The sequence below is a fragment of the Ambystoma mexicanum genome, chromosome 1p (genome assembly GCF_040938575.1).
Source record: "Ambystoma mexicanum isolate Mex_15411 chromosome 1p, UKY_AmexF1_1, whole genome shotgun sequence".
Lineage (NCBI taxonomy): Eukaryota > Metazoa > Chordata > Amphibia > Caudata > Ambystomatidae > Ambystoma > Ambystoma mexicanum.
In genome coordinates, this window is record NC_090921.1 from 625201049 (window position 1) to 625221239 (window position 20191).

Below are 20191 nucleotides of genomic sequence, written 5' to 3' on the forward strand. Positions count from 1 at the left end.
CATCTAGTATATATGAAACCTGAAGAGATTTTCTCTATCGGAATATTGCATAGTTTCTTCCTTTGTCAAAATGATTTACTCCATCCCTGCCTCCAAGCTATGACAGGCCACAGAGCAGGGATTGGCTTTTGGGCAAGATTTGCCTCAGAGAATGTATAGGCATAGTGCAGGAATGTGTCAGCTGGCAGGGATGGCCTTTGGAGTAGAAATTATAGTTATATAGGTGTATGAGTGTTGAGAAGAGAGGTACCTTATATGTATTTAAGTGTGTGTGAATGTCTGCAGGAAGAAGAAGGGCAACGAATAACTGGCCTTGAAGAAGGATTTGACCAGATGTGTGAAGATTCCTATGTGTCAATTGTCCATTGGAGAACAATGCACAGCAGTGGGCCTGGGATGGGCCATTAAAAGGCTGTGAAAACGATGGATGAAAGGTATTGTACAGCTGTGGAAATTGGCATAGTTTCTTCCTATGTCCAAGCTTTTTTCTCCATCCCCACCAATACAATTCGGCAAGGATCATGGATTGGCCCCAAAGCAGGGATAGACCACAAAGCAGGGATTGGCTTTGAGGCAGGGATTGGCCACATAACAGGGATATGTGTGCTGCCCAGAGTAGGGATATATAGTTATAGTACCCCCTATGCATATATGGATTTGTGTGAGTGAAGGGAACGCATGTCCGAAACCTTTTAATTGGAGAGTAGGATGAATGTTTACAGGAAGAAAAAAGGCAGTGAACATCCATGCCCAGAAGAAGTATTTGACCAGATGTGGGAACATATCTATGTGTTAATTGTTTTTTGGAGAACAATGCACCGCAGTGCACTAGGGGATGGGTATTACACGGCTGCATAAACGATGGGTGAAAGGCATTAACTGAGCCACATTAATTGGGCTTGTAATTGGTTGTTTTTTATGTGGAATAAATGGTGTTATGCTGGTTGTGGAGACATTTATACTGCAGCGAATGTAATGGTTGATATCCAATAGATGGTTATTAGAGAGAACATGTTTGGTTGTGTTACATTTATTCAGTTTTATAACCGACATGATCTAGTTATATACAGGCTTAGTGCATAAATATTTACAGTTTTGAGTGCCTGTTCCCTTACCCACCACCCTGCTATAGACATATGAGTCCACACCCATGACACATTCAGATATTAATGTTCCCCAGTAGGAGGAATTTCCCCGGAGTTAGGTGGTGAAGGGACAGGGACTAAAGTAACTTGGGAACTGAAAAAAAGTATTCTTGGGATTATTCAAACTTTAAAATGACACTTTGATTTATTGCGCACATATCTTTGGATAGAGTGAGGAACTCAAAGTATGACTGGGTTGAGCGGATGAAAATTCATGTGCTTGGTAACCAGAAACAACAAGAATACTATTCTCGTTGTCATTGGTTCCAGCATCAATACACAGTTCCTGTCTGCTACATTTAATAGAATTTAATGTCATCTATTATAGAATCTAATATGTTACAATGTGCGCACATTTTGCAATACACTTGATAGCTGTCGTCTATGCTTACCTATCTGCTTTTCTGTAAATGGTTCTACTAATTATATTCCGAGAATGGAAAATATTGATAATGTTATGCCCCACTTGTCACACAATTGTTTGCTTACCACTGCACACAGAGAGATTTATTTGGTCAGTTTACCACAAAGGTGCTATACCTGAAGAACGGATCATCGTGTATCTTAGTCCCTCTGCAAGAGCCCAATCTATAATCTATTCATTGGCAACAGTGCATATCAAGATTCATCAAATTCTGATATTCATTAAATTTCCACTGCCCCGGAAAGATTGTGGATCATCCACAAACACGTGTCTAATCCTGACACAGCACCCCCTTTCAAAGAGGGCGGATCTAACATTCCATGTTATGGCATAGCAGAAATGGCCTTCGGTATTACATAAGATGCAACCAGGCGAGGGTTACCGGTGCAATGCCATAGGAGAACACACTACTGCATCTAAATATAAAAGTGAGGCATGTAGCATTTGGACCACTTACACAAATTAGGTGCCGGAAAACGACATGTGGGATATATAATTTCTTTATGAGTATAATGATTATGATATGTGCTAGCACTCTGGCAAAAAGTTAATGCAATCTGTCAGGTGAGAGGAGAAGGCTTGTTAATCACCTGAGCGTCAACCAACAAAGCACACGTGCTACTGAATTCTAAATGAAAACTATCTACCAATCAGTGAGGTGAATGCAATTTATTCGGATGATTATACATTGACAGAAAAATACACTGAGTTAAGACATAATGATTATACATAGGATTTCAAGTCATGCCATTTTAGCTGTAAAAAATGAGTGAGAAAAAGGATAGAACAATTCATTTAGGTCCACATTTATACCTATGTTATGTTAACACAATATTCCTTGTAATGAATTCTCTAAGAACCTCTCTTATATATTTAAAGTACATTATATAACAAATCTTCCTTATTACATTTCATAAAAAGAGTCGTAGCATGCACACATGTCCTGATGTTATGAAATGCGGACTGAGCTACTTTCTCCTGAGAGCAAGTAAAAAAAGCACTAAATCTTCATCCTGATCCAAACCACATAGACAGGCCCTGCCCAGGCCTAACCATTGCATCCTTGCTCTGAGGGGCAGTACATTTGATGCAACCATCAAAAGGATTCTGCAGCACTCAGGGTATTTTATTCTGGCTAGGGGGCATGCAGATCTTGGACGTTCAAGGGCATATGAGTAGTATTTTAGAGCTGACATGTTGTCGTCCCTGTCCTGCAGAACTCTGAATTTTACAGAAGCCACCCTTTGCTTGAATATAGATTTATGCTGCGCATTCGAGAGTGTACCTGAGACTGCAACATCCTTCAGCCCCAATTGTTCATCAAAGTAATCCCACTGTTGTACCAGCTTGTGTGATCATTGCTAGGAAAGCGCTTAATCTCCACTATATTCAAATTTGAGTTTACTGGGGCACTTCACTGAATATTTAAGAAATATTCCCAAAACCTCCTCTGGGCTTGGAGAGTTATACTTGTGACACCCAATTCATATCTCAGTTCATCTCCAGGGAAATTTGAGGAGAGAGACACGTGAGCAATGATACTTCATAAAAAGGAGTTTTGCAGTACTTCTAAACACCCATATTTAGAGGCTCCCCATATGTCCACACCATAAAGGGCATCAGAGTTAATTTTGGTCCCCATCACATGCAACCATTTATCAAGACTGTAAACCAACTACTAGGGAAATCAAGCTTACAACCCCTGACAACCACACACAAACTGACTTCGAACAATTGCATTAAATCTACTTCAGTCCCATTGATTAAAATCCATTAGAGATTGTCAATGCTATGGAAGAGTTCTCAAGCATGTGTAGAGTAACTGTTGCCACTGGGCAAAATAGGTAATCCACTGCCCAAAAACAAGCACTGTGTTTGCATGCATATTTCCAACAGTTTACAGCATAAGGAAATAGACTAGGAACCATGACTAAAGTTATACGTTTAAGCCTCAAACCTTCCAAAAGCATCACAAATCAAGAATCACAGATCCATTTTGCTAATGAATTAAGATTAGAAAATGGATGTGTAAGGGTGTCCCTAATTACGCTCACACCAGAATAACTACACCCCTCTAGGGAAATAAGACCAATCGTCTATCTTGTAAGGATAACAAGTTTAATCTTACAAAAATGAGGATGGTAGCAAAGGACTCTGCTGCCTAAACGGTCTTCTCCTGTCCCTCATCCGTTCCTTTCTCCTGCCACAGTGGTCCTAGGCAGGAGTTTATATAGTCCAGTCTTGCTGTAGTAGCATCACTGGATAGAGGCCATGGCTGCATCCCAATCCATCCTTCTTCCATACAAGGGATGCTCCAAAGCCATCCTTTCTTCATTGTCAGAGGTTTCTGTCAGAACATGATGCTCTACATTTTGTTTCCTTATACAGAAACACACTGCAGCCCTTCAGACCTTTACAACCCTTGAGGCCTAGCCCCAGGAAAACCTAAACATTTATAAACAGTTTCCATTAATTCTATCCATATTCCACTCATTCTACTCATGTTATCTGAGCCCAGTAGGCTCTTCCCACCCTTAGTACTCATAATATGTCCCATTTCTGCATTTTGTGCACCAAGCATGTAAGTCCCATTTTAGCCTGCTTGGACTCTTGATGGACAGTAGACAGCTGGTGAGTCACTGTGTGCTGCCATTGCTAGCGAACACCGCAGAAGCCCGTAGTTCATTTTAAGAACAAGCCACATTCTTCGGAAGGAGGGGGAGCTTTGCATCTACCATACTAGGATTTTACAATGCATAGGATCTTGGCATTACAAATGTATCAAGCTACTAGTTAATTGTGTTTTATATTTAACAATAACTGCCTTCTTCAGTGCCTGCCCATGTCCTTCTTCAGTGCCTACCCATGGCTGTGTATGTGATTATATCGGCATGAGAGAGCCTTCCCAGTGCCCCTCCTCCCCCCTAATCCCTTATAGTGCCTAAAAGAGGTCTTGCCTACTTCTAAAGCACTTTGGGTTGCTGGTTCCTTCCCAACAGATGGCAATAACTCAATTAAGCACCTAACCAATATTATCCATTTGCAGGTTCACCCATGCAAAGCATTTAAATGGTTTCCCAGCCAGTGGCAATATAAAAGATTCCCCCATGTGTGGAGATGCAGATGCTTGACTTATCTCTAGCCCAATGTTGCACGGGATTCTAAGAACATTTGCTTTGATTTGTCCTGCATACTTCTTAAGTTGTGTGCCTTTTGATTTTCATTATCTAAGATGCTTGCAAAGCTGTAGTTTCTTAAAGATGTGTGTTAATTTGTTCAGAGCGTTATTTGCGCCTTCTTCACACTATGACATGGCTCACACGCAGGGCCATCTTAAGCACTTTTCGGGCCCTGGGCACGGACATCTTTTCCCCCCCTCCACCAAACCAAAGGAATTAAGTGATCAAGAATATCTGCCCCGCCCCCATCACAACACAGAAATTGAAATACTGTCTCACTGCATTACTCCCTTTAAGTCCCCTTACCCTCTTAATTTTAATCAGAATGATAAACAACTACCATTTGAAGGCCAACATTACAGTCTATGAAGAGATTACGTCTGTTCTAGCACAGATTCAAGAGACTATTTATCAATAGAATCCAGGAAGGTATGCGGCCTGTAGTATTAATGCAGGACTGTATGTAAAAAGCTATATGTAACCCAGAATAGACAGAGAACTCCCATTTGCTGTCTCATAGAATGCAGAAATGCTCAAGCATGGCTAGAGAGACCAACTGGTAGGAAGGAGAAAGCTACCCATACCATAGAATGGATAGTGGATGTAGATTAGAAGCTACCAGGAAGGTGTCTGTATCCAGACAGAGATTATAAATGGGATATGGTTTTCAAATAGTGTTGCCATTAGAGATCAAAATAATAAAGTGATTGTGGTGTGCAATATATCAATGCTCACTATTATAGTTGAAGCAACACTATAGCCAGTGAATCCATGAGTGAGGCTGTTTTGAAGATCAAACCCTGAGAAGCAGGGACGTCATTTCACCAAAATGCCAGGGGTAGCGGAAGTGACATCACACAACCCTTGACACCTGGTGACATCACATCGCGGGATGCGATGGAACACGACCTTTCACCCGTTGACAAAACAGGAAGTGCTATCACATAGCATTGTACACTACAACAAATATGGTTACGATATCGCTATAATGTGATGTACATTTCATACAAGAATGGATCGCCATATGTATCATTAAGATCAGTGTATATAGGCCCATATTACCAAATTATTGTGAATGCAAGCAGACGTCCATGACCAAATGATAATGATAATGATGTGTTATTATATAGCACTTACGCTTAAGCACTTTATATAGAAAAAATATACACCCAATATCACCCAACCTGTGTTGGTACCCATTTATCAACCTCAGCAGGATGAAAGGCTGAGTTGAGGCATTTAAGAACAGACTAAATCAGTGACTCACCCAGTGTGCTTGAAATAAACCTTTAATGAGTCTAGCAATTATTGTATAGAATTCCAGAAATACACGTTATTTGGTATTCCTAATCTTTCTTATTTAGGGTCTTTTTCTTCTTTTTTTAAGGGGCTTTAACAAGAAAGCCAGCCACTCTAGAACTAAAGAGCCACATGGTGTTGGCCACAGCCCATGAGCTTACATTACAAAAAAATCAATAAAAAATTATTTCTTTTTTTTCCTTTTTTTTCTAGAGGTCGCAAGGGTGACCACAGACTTCGCAAGGGAGACCTCAGAGGTCGCAGTTGCGACCTCTGGCAACCGCTAAATGACGTCCGTGCTGAGAAGGAAATCTTTCTGAAGGGCTGACAATTTTAAGAGGTTTAGGGACTGGCAATTTTCGAGAACCTAGGCAATACAAGATTAAATTAGATGCCCAGCATTACACACACACTTGTTAAGGGGTGAATCTTGGATGTGTGCGAACTCTGCAATTTCTGCATTTGAACACTTTAATTACCAGTTCTGAACATGAACTAAAATTATCTCATTTTATAAAACTGACTTGGAAAGTACATCAATCACATTACCAAACATGACCATTTTTAAAAACAAAATATTATAGAAGGGTGTAACACACAATATGATTCTAGTTTCATTCTCTCCATCATCAAGATATATATATATATATATATATATATATATATATATATATATATATATATATATATATATATATATATATGTATCAGCATACCAATCAATGTGATTTAACATATTTAATCTGGGTTGGTGGGTTATATTGTAAATCTTTACATAGTTCCAAAACACTGTCTTGTGAAATTGTCATTTATAAACGTGCAGGAAAACCTTTGACTTTTAGAAAAATGCAAAGCTTTTTTTTGTGTCAAACTAGCAGACTTTAAAATATGCTTGCCCAAGTCCTGCATCATCTGGTCCGCTCCCTTCTGTCTACCACTCCTTCCACTCAAAGGGCCTACATAAGAAGAAAGATCAAGTAATGGGCTAAATGATGCCACCAGCATGAAAGGAGGCAAACTTCACAGAAGACAGTACAGTAATGTACAAGATATTAGATGATTTGACCAGGATCACTGTATTGCCTGCTGGCAAAGCCAGGCTACAAGCATGACTGCTTTGGTTCCAAATTTGGATACTTATTAATCTCTTGGACTAACAGATTATGCTCATCATTGGAGCTGAGTGCCTAGGGTTTACAACACCCATCTGAACAAACCAATTTCTAGATCTTCGCCATAAGGATGACATGTTCGTTTTTATAGCTACCCCTATCTGGTGAAGGTGCATTGCTAATAATAGCACCTATTGTGCTGCAAGACCAAGTACATACTCAGGCAGGTTTTTAATCTTCAGACATAGGAAAGACTCATGCAGCCTTACAGGAATGTGCTATTCTAATCTTGCATAGGAACACATTTCTCTGCAATGAGTGCTGAACACACTGAACTAACCTCTGAACCATTGCGGCACTCAATTTACCAATATGCATTTCAAATTTGGATATTGCACATGATCAACATAATTCCCACAGGAAGGAAACTATGCTACAGGAGTTGTGCCACAAGGAACACACGAACTATATATACCACAGTGAACACAGAAAGCATTACATGATGAATTGATCTAGGCAGAATGTACTTGCCAAACAGACAGCTAATAAGTTTAGAGCCTCAGCGCCATGCCATACAATATCCTGAAGTATGCTTTTTAAGTGTGGTGAACAAAGGAATCCTACTTCTTTAGATCAGCCAGCCTTGTGGGGCCCCCTCCAAGGTGGGGGCCCTGGGCAAGTGCCCCTCTTGCCCTCTCATAAAATTTCTCTGCCCACACGAGTGCCTCTCCCTTGCGTCTGTTTTGCTCACCCTTGCCCATGAGCACGTAGTGTTCTGCATTACAAAAACGTTTTGATTTACCATCAGCGATTTGGGTAATCTCAGAAGACCTGTGGAACGTATGCTGATTATTTATTTTATACAACCGTTATCAAACCTTCCACTTGCACATACATTAAAAACGTTCTAGGAAAGTATCAGACATGGATACAGAATTGTACATTAGTACAATATCTAATCTTTTACAGACATTCCCCAATTCAAAAATACGTGAAATTCGTTTACCATTCATTAACTTCCACCAACGCATTTCGATTTTGATCATTTTAAAATATTATTCAAAACAATTAAAATATAGCATATACAAATGGTGCCACTTGCTATAATCAATTAACAAATGCTTCATAGATTCAATGACAAAATGTCCCTTGCAGAATCAGCAACAACAGAGGGGTGTCAGTGGATCGTCTGTCAGGCATGTAAGGCACATACATACTTGGTTCGTTGTTATCTAAAATGCCTAAATGTTCTAGCTGCATATTGATTAGGAAATGTTTCAATATACTTCTGTAGGAATCTATTCTTATGGCCAAATGATTGATACACTGAAAATGTAGTATTTAGTTGACTCATATGAGTAACATTATTTCCCCTGTCCCATAACACTATTTTAGCCACTAGATCTTTGTAAGTTAAAGTTTTCTTTTGTCTGCCAAGATCCTTAATAAAACTGGTGAGAGCTTTTCTTGAGGTTGTTAAACACAAGTATAAATCAGGCGATGTAGCCACGTTCATCCCCTCACATAGCATATGGGCTGTGGCATTTAATAAGCAAATAAGATCTATCTTCCTAATGAGGGCATATGCTCGAAGGAATTTCAGGGTCAATTCCAACCTCATTACGTGTACAGGAAGCCTGCGGGGAAGCCACATAAGAAACCTCAATATTCTGCTCTCCTCTGTCTATAGTCGTTGAATCTGATCCTGTATATAAATGCTCGGAGGTGCCATGACTGTGTGCAGTAATGTGTAGCTCCAGACAGAGTAGACATGGCCTGAAGGATTCTCCCGCAGAATTTCTTTACCAATCACACATTTTCTGGGAGCAGGACAGCACCCATTGCACCACAATCACTTCGTACAACAAACCCTCTGCTCACTGAGCCAGGGATCTGTAGACTACTTCCCGTCCAGGTGTTAGGTCATGACACTTTTAGGGTATCTGGGTAGGCAGGAGTCACCCAGCACCGCATTTAGGGACCAATTCACAAAATAAATCTCGTTTGTGTTATCCAAGTGAGGAAAAACACCTGCATTTTGAATTTGGGCGAAACAGAAAAAGGGAACAACGTGTGCAATTGCCTTTGTGAATATATGTGCTCCCCATAGGAAACATGTGTGTTTGGGGCAAGTCGGCTGCATGACAGATGTATTCCAGTCGGACGTTTTGTTGCTTTGAGCCCAATGTGGCTGCTTCCTCTGCACTGGCGCAGGTCAGGGATGGCGAATGCCCATTGCAGAGCCCACAGAGGCAAGACTCATGCTCCTGTCCATTCCAGTTCCTAAAATAGGTGTGTAAATATAAACCACTAATTCCAAGTCAAGAGCCCATTATGGCCTGTCACTTGCAAAGCTCGGCCTGCACCCCTCTGGGGGGAGGAAGGAACCGAGCAATCCGCCCATTTGCCTGCATGGTGACAATGTCTATCTTAGATATGCCAGGGGGCTCGTAACTCTGCCCTACTTCTGCAAGGATAAGAGCGTCTACATGCCAAACATGGCAGTCCCGCTGAATCTGGGACAAGGCTTTTGAACAACCAAGCCTCCCTTTATGCAAGATGTTCATGGGTAATCAGCCCCTGACTTTTGGAAAAATATTATTATTGTTTTCTTTCCATCGGTTTATTGTGCAATGGGCATCCCTGCCCCTTCTCTTGGGGTGATGGTGGTCTCAATTCAATCCTAATCGCTGCTTTTCTGATCAGGTTCTGACTTGTGCCATGAAGATTATCAGCGATCCAGCTCATTTCTGAGATAGTGGATTTGCGGGCAATTGACGAATCACCTAGGGATCAGTTTAGCACTAGGTATTCTAATCTCAGAGGCCAGCGACAAAAATGTGGCCTTCCTCAGATGCGGGATAGGACACCTACTACATGCTCCAGAAAAGGGCAGACTTAAGCTCTGTGGATTTACACAAGAGAGGCCATGTCCCATGGAGAAGCTCCGGCAATGAGGCGGAGAAACAGAAGGCAGAAGCCTCATTGAGGCACCTATACCTACCATTGTCCATGGAGTTCTGCAGAGGGCATGTGGATTTGTGCCTGTTGGCCTTCCATCTATAGAGAACAGGCAGCCCTGGCCAGGGCTTTGAAGAGCATGGATGTCTATCAGCCCATGTTGTACCAATAAGCAATCAGTGGTGCACGACTTGTGCATTTATCCCACTACCAAAGGCATGGCATGTTGTTCATGCACATGTCGCTTCTCCTTACCCACAACCCCGTGGAGCTTGCTGTTGCTTTTTATTCATGGGATTTCAGGTCCTTATGAAGGTTATTTGGTGCAGTGAAATGTGGGTATTCCTCCACTCCATCCCTTTCTGCATTTTGGGCTAATCTAGAAGCACAAGGACAAGGCTAGTTTAGCTACAGTCATCTTGATGCTAATCAAGGGCTCTAGAAGACTTTATACAGTAAAACGTAATCATTTGTAAACACCATTTTTAACAAGACCTGCTAACATAGGGTCACCGGCTCACATTGGACCAGGTGAGACTTGAACAAAGTGCTTTTGTATGGGGCCGGTGTCCCCTCTAGGCCAAGCAGATCAGCACAACCTGGGCTAAATCTGGACAGGTAACAAAATCAGTGCTGACAACCAATATTCTTTCTGTCAACCAAAAAGTGAGTTATGGAAAGGTTTGAATCAAGTATGCTTTTAGTAGTTGCTCTGTGCAGCCTGCCAAGCAATTGTGCTTTAGCCTAACTGTGCCATAACAGAAAAGGCAAACAAACGTTTGGAAATCAATCGGCCACTTCAAAAAGGGGAGTCGAGCACAATTCCAAGCATATTCAATCCTCAATAGACATCCTCAGAGAGGACCTCTGGAGCCCTAGGAAGCAGCAAGCTTGGGACCTTTGTCTGGGCACTCCCTTGACAGCTAGGGTGACCAACGCAACCACCCAAACGCGATTGGTGTAGTGCTTTGATCACTCAGAACCTGTGGCAGACGCTATCGGCAGCCTTCCAGTCCACCCTTCTCCAGCCCATCCATGCAATCAGAGTGGGGGAATGTACATCTGCATATATGTCCTTGTGCCACCCCCGACAGTGAAACTGATGCTGTATGCACATATGTGGTGCTCCCGCGTGCTTTGACCGTCATCCCGTGCTACACCTCACTGACAACACTCATCGGGGCCTAATCATGCCAGCATGACCCAGCAGTGCGGGCTGGGCTGCCCCTTTTCCGGTACCGCAGAACAGGGTTGCATTGAGACCCCTCCCCTTCTGTGATGGAATGCTTGGGCTTAAAACAATGGAACGAAAATATGATGCCAACCATTACTTTTTGGTTTTAAGTGGTTTGGTTAAGCTGGGGGTTATGCCCGGAGAAGCAGAGCCACATCTGGGGTTGCGTGTGACTGAACGCTTTGAATTGGAAGGGTCCTTTTATGGTAGGCCCAAGGCTGATTTCTATGTGATGGGATGTGCCCTAGAACAACCAGCAGTTGGTATTGTTTTTCTGAGTTTACCATACATAACATTTTAATTGATGCCGATCAGTTTGCTGGAGCCCTACATTTCTTTCAGATTTTTCTGATTTTTTAAAATTTTTAATTTGCATTTTTAAAGCGCTCACATAGCCGGGGCATCGAGGCGCTGTTACAGGAATATGACTTAGTTGCATATTTACAATGCGCTCAATACCCAGAGTTTTTAAGCGCGGACACAGGGATCAAACCTGTGTTGCTTCATGTCGTCTTGTTTCCAAGGCGAGCACATTGCCGCTGAGCTGTCCTCCCGGTATTTATTTAATTCATAAAGACCTTAGGGATCATCCTTAAGACCTCAAATTGAAGCATATTGCTCCAAATTGTTGGCTCGCCTAAATAGCTTCCTTTCGTTTCCAAAGCCTCCAGAGCACTGGTGGTAGCAACACCTACGCATTAGCGTGCAGTAGCCTGTGAAGGTACGCCACACCGCGCGCTGACTGCACATACGCATTAGCGCGCAGTAGCCTGTGAAGGTACGCCACACCGCGCGCTGACTGCACATACGCATTAGCGCGCAGTAGCCTGTGCAGGTACTCCACAACGCGCGCTGACTGGCTTGCAGAGAGCATGAGCGTGGTCAAGCTTAGGGTCTGACTTTGGTTCAGATAGCCAGCCCTCCTCGCACGTTCCCACACATTGCAACACCACTTTATTTACTGAAACTAATTATGTTCTCAGCAGAGACCTCGCATCTTCTGGCGAGCCTCGAGTCCTCTCTCTCAAGATGAAAGGGAAAAGAAGTGCTCCTTGCCTTGCCAAGCAGCCATTATCTGGAAAATATCACCTGCTTCATAAGACATCGACCCCAGCGACATCGTAGTAATAACTCACCTGTGTCGAGGCCTTCGGGCTCAGCACGTGTCTGGTTTGGCTCAGAAGCAGATGATCACCGCCTGGAGGGGGTTCACTCTCCTCAGTCCTCAACTGTGATCATAATGTATTAGATGGATAGTGCATAGCTCAACATGCTCATATTGTGTGTTAAATGTCTTTGCTACATTCGTGATATATATATTTATTTATTTATTTATTAAATGCAATTGTGGACTGGCCTCTGGGTGCCTATTATGTGATCTAACCACAATGGAAAATCACACTGTCCTCTCTCTAATATTCTTAGCACCGAAAAAGTAATGAAATGCCCCCTAGGTCCCCAGCACTGACTTGCTGGGTGCAAAACGTCCTAATACAATGCAGCCGTTCATCTTCCCTTTCAAATAGGAACCATGCGTTCGTGTAACTAGAGGAATGTAAGATGTGTTTTTCGTTGTGCTGCATTCTCTGCATGGGTCTTCATGAGCTTGCCGACCCCGATGGACTCTGGTCTGCCCTTTGATCTGAACTCTGACCTATGACTTAGAAGGCTAATGAAGATAGGGTTGTGTAAGTTGTCCCTCTTCACGTGCACTCGCTGCTGTCCATCAGAAAGTAACGCACAGGGCCCATTAGGACACACAACAGCTTCTATGCATTGTACTTAACACAGAACACAGAGGCTCCCCTGCAGAACGCGCAGAAGGGGCCCTGAGATCGCGGGTATGTGCAAAGACTTTGGGGAACACTGGGGGATCTAACTTGTGGGGACCCCACTGCCCTGCAGGGGCTGCACGTGTGTATATTTCGCCCCTGAATTAGAACACGCCTGGCATTTCAGAAGTGAGGCAAGGTTAGTTGGCCACCTCGCATGCAAGCAATGAGAGCATCCCCCTGCAAGCATCAATGGTGTCTCAATGAAGGGAGTGGGAGTGAAGAGAAGCAGCACCATTTCACCTTGTGGGACCTCCACCCATTTAGTGGGGCACGCGCCTAAAGGCTCGGCTTAGTATGGCCTCTATGTGTGTGTGCGCACACACACAAACTCACATGCACGCACATGCACTGAACTAACATTACCCTACTCGCCCCCATTCCTGGCAAAAGTACCCTCTCGCCTTCCCTTCACGGATTCGTTATGGAGCTATAACTGCCCTCTCACTTTTCTCCTTGTCAGCAGACCCCCATGTAACGCTTGTACCCTCACCTATGCATTATGACCGTTGCAGAACTAGGAAAGGGACGGAAAGGGGGTTCACCCTTGAGGACATTTCTGAAAAATGATAAGCTCCCAGGCCCCCCATCAAGAAGTGAAATGCTATTGACTGGTTCCCCTTGAGGAGCTGCTCCCTCTCTCTGAAGCCAAGCATGCTAGTGCCACTGGATAGTTGTAGCATTGGATGATGTTCCCACCCCCCCCGTAATAGGAAGCTGACAGCACTCGCCTCCCCCCTCACCTTGGACCAAGACGGCGATGGCACACTCCCTAACCTGAAGCTTACATCACAGCGCTATCTCTGAACTCCCGATTTCCCGCTCGCCGTGTGACAGCTTTCTCTATTTTTACAGGGATGCCACTGCCCTCTCCCTCGCCCTAGTACATTATAGCTACTGTATAGGACAGTACTCTCACTTTCTACCACTCCCATACCACACGGTGCACCTATGACTTAACTCGCAAAAAACACCCTAAACCCATGCACTGCCTCTCTTTCCTCTACAAATGTAGGCTTCTGAAACGGAGGGCACCTCGTGTGAGATAAACTATGGGGTTCAGATGAGAAGTCACCGATCTGGTTTTCTGTACAATTTACTTGCCACAATAATTTAATTTAGAAGAAAGCTTTCTTTATCAGATGAATATCACATTATATTCTAGACATCAATGATACATACAGCAATAGCTGTTCAGGAAAAAATGGACTTCGCAGTAGAGAAACACGTTTAAAAGGAGGCTGTTTAAGAGCGTCCCTGTAGTTGAGAGTATTGGAAAGTGTTATGGGGAGTGTAGTTGCGATTAATGGAAAGCGTTATGGGGAGTGTAGTTGAGAGTTTGGAATGTGTAAAGGGGAGTGTAGTTGAGAGTGATAGAAAGCATTATGGGGGCGTAGTTGAGAGTAATGGAAAGTGCTACGGGGAGTGTAGTTGAGAGTAGTTGAAAGCGGTACCGGGAGTGTAGCTGAGAGTTATTGAAAGCGTTACGGGGAGTGTAGTTGAGAGTAATTGAAAGCGTTATTGGGGTGTAGTTGAGAGAAATGGAAAGTGCTACGGGGAGTGTAGTTGAGACTAATTGAAAGCGTTACTGGGAGTGTAGCTGAGAGTTATTGAAAGCGTTACGGGGAGTGCAGTTGAGAGTAATTGAAAGCGTTACTGGGAGTGTAGCTGAGAGTTATTGAAAGCGTTACGGGGAGTGCAGTTGAGAGTAATTGAAAGCGTTATGGGGAGTGTAGTTGAGAGTAATGGAAAGCGTTATGGGGAGTGTAGTTGAGAGCGATGGAAAACATTACGGGGAGTGTAGTTGAGAGTAATGGAAAGTGTTATGGGGCGTGCCTTCAAGATCCAAGCGTGAGACATAGTTATTTCCTAGTCAGACTATTTAAGTGACTCCTTTGAAGCAAGTTGGACCCTGAAGTTTGAGGCAAGCCGAACCACATTTCTGCATGAAGTGTCCCGATGAATCCATTGGCTGCAATGGAAGGGGTGGGACACTAAGTAAGATATTGAAAGAATGAAGATGTCGTCTCAGAAATAATGGCAACCCAGAGTTTTAGAATCAGGGTCCTACTCTATGAGCCTGAGGTCCGAATCGTTGTAGATGTTTGTACTTTCTGGGGTTTGGATGCTGATTGGCAGTGTGATTGGCAGAGGAGGAATTGCTAATGAATGTCTGGTTCGAAGAGTAGGGTATTGACAAATGAATTTGTTTAGGTGTCTTATGTCATAATGCCATATAAGCACAGACTTTATATTTGTTCCTAAGGTCTGTACCTGTGAGGTATTACACACCTGTGACAATGACAGTCCAGCATCTGTGACAATAGCAGTCCAGGTTCACATTTTTAGGTGAATTAATGTTAGTTCATATACCCTTGGCCAGTCACTCCGCATTCACACATGCACGCCTTTATGCCATGTCCATTTGCATGGAACGTCAGAGTCGCTTATCTGCTGGGTCCACTAAGGGTCGAGGGCGCGCTTAAAACAGAGCAGAGCAAAGTAATGGAAATCACCATCACCACAGCAGGTAAGGAATGAATGGCCTAAGAAGAAAGCAAGCAATTAAACCAATTGCTAGGTTTATTCTAGAATGACAACTGACATGTAAGGCCAAACACTCTAGAAGAGTGGGGGAAGAGCAACAGTGAGGCCAGATGCATCGCTGGTGTCCAGCAAGTCTTCCTGCTCTGCCCTCTGTGACATTATCAGCACTGAATGTGGAATGGACCACACAGCTTCCAGATGGGAGTTTGCTTTTATCTTTATGAGAGAATAATAACTTCCAGGACAGGGGTGAAGAATACTCATTCTCAGATAAAGAGGTTATCATACACTGCTTATAGAAGGTGCAGCTACAATCCCAATGAACCAAGCAATAAGGAAAGATCTGACAAGTGACATCAAAAAATGAGGCATGTTATATTGGCTAATGTGCGTTCAGGAGAATGCCTTTAGTGTTCTCCAATCACAGAGAGAATGATGGGTGGTGATTTTAATCATAGCCCTGAGGAAGATTTGTGAAATTATTTGACGGCACACACACATGAATGCAATATGAGGTTTTGGGGTTTGCTTATCAATCTTGTATATAGTCTGCCTGGGCCCATCAGTGGGGTGTTGCTGAGACATGGCAATCTATGTATTGCGCCTTGATTTTGGTGACACGTGTTTGTCAAAGGGCTAGAAGGAAGATGTCTGATATGTAGACCAGAGGTTAATGTTTCGACTGGATTCAGGTGAAGGTCTAGTCTGTGTGCGATTTAAGATGGCAGTGAAGGGGGGAGTTAAAAAACAATATAGAAAGTGCAGTCACATACAATGCATACGTTTGATAGAAAAGCCATGCTTCTGGACCATTCCCCCTTTCAAGACTCCCAATACTGCAATAGTGACAATGCACTGCAATTCAATTGTAACTCCTTTTCTCATTGCTGTGTTCTGTTCTTCTTTTCAGCCTCTCCCAAAGCCCATCAGGACTGTGACAGATTCCAGGCTCAGAATTATCTTCCCCCACTTGCCGGCATCATTTCCATTTCACGCTGAGAGCGGGGGTGGTCCAGGGCACAGTGGGATCCCCACATCGCCGCCATCATGGGGGTTCTATGGCTAGCAAAATTCATGCTAGGATGGACTGCACTTTCTTATGTGGAGCAAGTCCAAGGCCAGCTTGATCAAGGAGACCTGCAAGCTGACAGATTCGCCGGCTACGAGGACAGACAGACAGCAAACAGAGTGCGGAGGAGAGGCCAAGATACGTTAAGAGGGTATGTTCGACTTCCCTTCCCTTTGTAATGGCAATGCCCTGTTGTTGTTGTATCCTTTATTTTGGCAGCTCATCAATGTCAAATACTTCCAGTGTTATCTATCATAAGGTGTACGAGCCGCTTCAATTATGAACTCAGGCGCCAGAACATTGTCACCTGGTATGGCCTTAGGAAAACACCTGATTATGGCTATTGGCACTCGGGTTAGCAATGGGTTGCAGGAAGCACACCTCCCATTGTTTCAAAGAAATACTCATGCAACATGGCAGCCAGAAATGGAAGCGAGGCTCAGAGCGGAGCCCAAATTCCATTTCCATGTCAGCCTGGCGGACGTGAGAGGCGCGAAGCCGAAACTCCTACAGCTCAGTGGAGTAGTGGAAGGTGAGAAAAGCAGGGACATTGGTCAAAGCGAGGGAAAATGACAGGGATGGCGCGAACCGCTGACAGATTGCTTATAATGCAGGCCCATATCGCGGGGTTCTGCCAGCATTCTGGGCAATCTGATTGGCTGTGGAATCCGCCCTCATGGCTAATTTCTAAATTATACGTTTGCTAGTTTTAGTTGATAACAAATTGCAGTTGATTAGTAAGTACCCTTTCCATAAATGCTTAAGGGATCTTAAGGATCCACTTCAGTTCTCCTTACTGCTTCAACAGCAAGTCCCATGGGGACTGGGAAGCAGCCAATCTCGTTGCTTGAAATGTGGGCCGCATCCGACTATAAAGGCCTGCATTTCGAGCAAGCTGTTGACTTTTCTTTCATGACCCCTACGTCGCCCCCTTCCCCGCGCCCCTTCATACATACTTGGAAATGCAAATGAAAACAGAAAATATGTTATCCTGAGAGGGCGCTTTTCTATTTCCATGCTAGTCATCTTCATTATAAGGTTTCTGTCAGTGAAAAAAGCCCTATTCTCCACATGGGAACTTTTTCTCAATGAAGAAATGCCATTGGCTTCGCAATCATTTCCCCAGGATGTTATAAGCAATAAAGCCTTCAGTAGCAGGCCATACTAAATGTTAATTGCCCGCCGCTGTCATTGAAAGCCGATTAACTCGTGCATTGGGCCATTAGTAAGGATTGCCAATGAAAGCATTGTTGCACAAAGATTTACAATGGCTATTTGTACAGTTGTGAGATCATTCACCAGATCGCTCATTTAAAGAAATGGTTGGTGTACTGTGTGGAATTTTCATCACAGTGGAATTCCCTCAATGGCCTCAGAACAGTAGTTTGTTTGTTTGTTTGTTTATTACATTTATAAAGCACACCAGACCCAGGAGTAACAGGGCGCATAAAGGATATGCGAAGCTTACAAGTGTTGCATATAATACAGACAATAAATGGCCAGTAACATTACACAGGAAGTAATAAAATATACAGGCTTACAATACGAGGAAGGCAGTTATTTACATTTTAGTAGCTATAGGTATGCACAATTAGCAAGTATACAATCTAACAGCAAGACGCGCTAGTGTCTCCCAGTTACAGAGGGGAACTCATTTTCAGTCAGGTTGAGGTGAGTAATGAGGTTTTTTCTAAAGAGAGGATAAGGTATGTCAGCTCTCAACTGGTGTGGTAAGGAGTTCCAAAGTTTGGCGGCCTGAACAGGGAAGCTGTTGCCGCCGATCCTGGAGGATTTGAATCTGGGTACTACCAGACAGTTCGTGTTGATGGTTCTAGACGGTCTAAAGGAGGTTCTTCTAGAAATGTTGTCAATTAGGTAGCTTGGTGCAGCGTTATGTAGTGCTTTGTACGTCAGGGAGGCCATTTTCAGATGAATTTTATTGTGGGTAGATAGCCATTTGTGGTGACGTCTGATGGCAGAGATGTGCACTCTTTTGTTAATGCCTAGTGCAGCTCTGATGGCGTTATTTTGTAACGTTTGGAGTTTTTGAATGATCGTTTTGTTGGCACTACTGTAAAGGGCGTTACAATAGTCAAGTCTTGATAGGATTAAAGCTCTGGCCAGTATAAGGCAATTATCTTTAGAGAGGAAGGGCCTACCTGCTCTAATCAGCTTACATGTGTAGGCTGTAGTGGACGCCAGGGAATTTAGTTGCTTGGTAAAGGACATAGTTGCGTCGAGGTAGAAGCCCAATGTTTTCACCTCCTTGGAGACAATGGTAGTATTGCCGTCAATGATGAAGGAGGTATATTCATGTCCTAATTTGGAGATGTTGGAGGGAGAACCGAGGATTAACAACTCTGTCTTGTCATCATTCAGGCATAAGCCCTGGCTTGCCATCCATGCCTGAATGATGAGATAAATTCTATTTACCAACGCCAGGTCCCTGCCATGATCCCCAGAAAGAGGGAGGAGAATCTGAGTGTCGTCTGCATAGTTAGTGTAGGTGACACCCAGAAGGTCCAGATCATCGAACAATGGATTGGTAAATATATTGTATAGAGTGGGAGACACACAGGAACCCTGGGGGACTCCACACGTAATCGGTGTAGGGTCTGCAGCTGCAGTGGGTGAGAATACTCTGCTCGTTCTGTCATTCAAAAATGATTCTATCCACTTGACAGCGTCTGTGGAAAAGTGGGCTGCTATGACTAGATGTCTGCAAAGGACCTTGTGGTCGACTAGATCAAATGCAGCTGAGAGATCAAGTAGCAGCAATAATGCTGTTTTCCCTTGATCCCTCAGCTCATCAATCTGAGTCTTCAAGTCTATCAGTGCAGTCTCCGTCCCATGCAATGGTCGGAAACCTGACTGTCGGACTCCCAAAAGTTTATGCTTTTCAAGGTGTTTCTGGATCTGTGAGTAAGCAATTTTATCTAAAATCTTAAGTAAGAAAGGTACCGTTGTGATAGGTCGGTAGTTGGTCGCGATGAGTGGGTCTAATGTTTGCTTCTTGAGAAGCGGGAGCACCCAGGACTGTTTAAGATTAGCTGGAACGGTGCCGGATGCAAAGGAAGCATTAATCAATTTAGATATAAAGGGGGAGAGGTCTCTGGCAGCCTCTTTTATGATGTATGCGGGGCAAATATCTCCTTTGCAATTCGATGGTTTGAGAGATAGGATGGTTTTTTCCACTTCCAAGATAGTTGTTTTAGTGAAGCAGAATATGGTGTTTGGGTCAGAGGTATTTCCATTTGGAGGGGAGTGGTAGTTGTTGGTATCGGACGGTGGAGATAAGTTTAGCAAGTCTTTCTTGTTTTTTATTTTGGTTTGGAGGGTGTTGATTTTATTAGTTAGAGCTAGTTGTATTTCTGAACACCAGTTCTTGT

The 20191-nt window shown here is 43.4% G+C and overlaps 1 protein-coding gene across 1 annotated transcript in view; it reads left to right on the forward strand.

Annotated features, from left to right (window-relative positions):
* Positions 1-20191, forward strand: part of LOC138577245 (fibrillin-2-like) — a 454244-nt gene that overhangs the window by 11859 nt on the left and 422194 nt on the right. Inside the window, exon 2 of the mRNA XM_069649613.1 lies at positions 16644-16953. Within this exon, the coding sequence (XP_069505714.1) occupies positions 16781-16953 (173 nt within the window). The 5' untranslated portion in view covers positions 16644-16780. The remainder of the gene's footprint in view (positions 1-16643; positions 16954-20191) is intronic.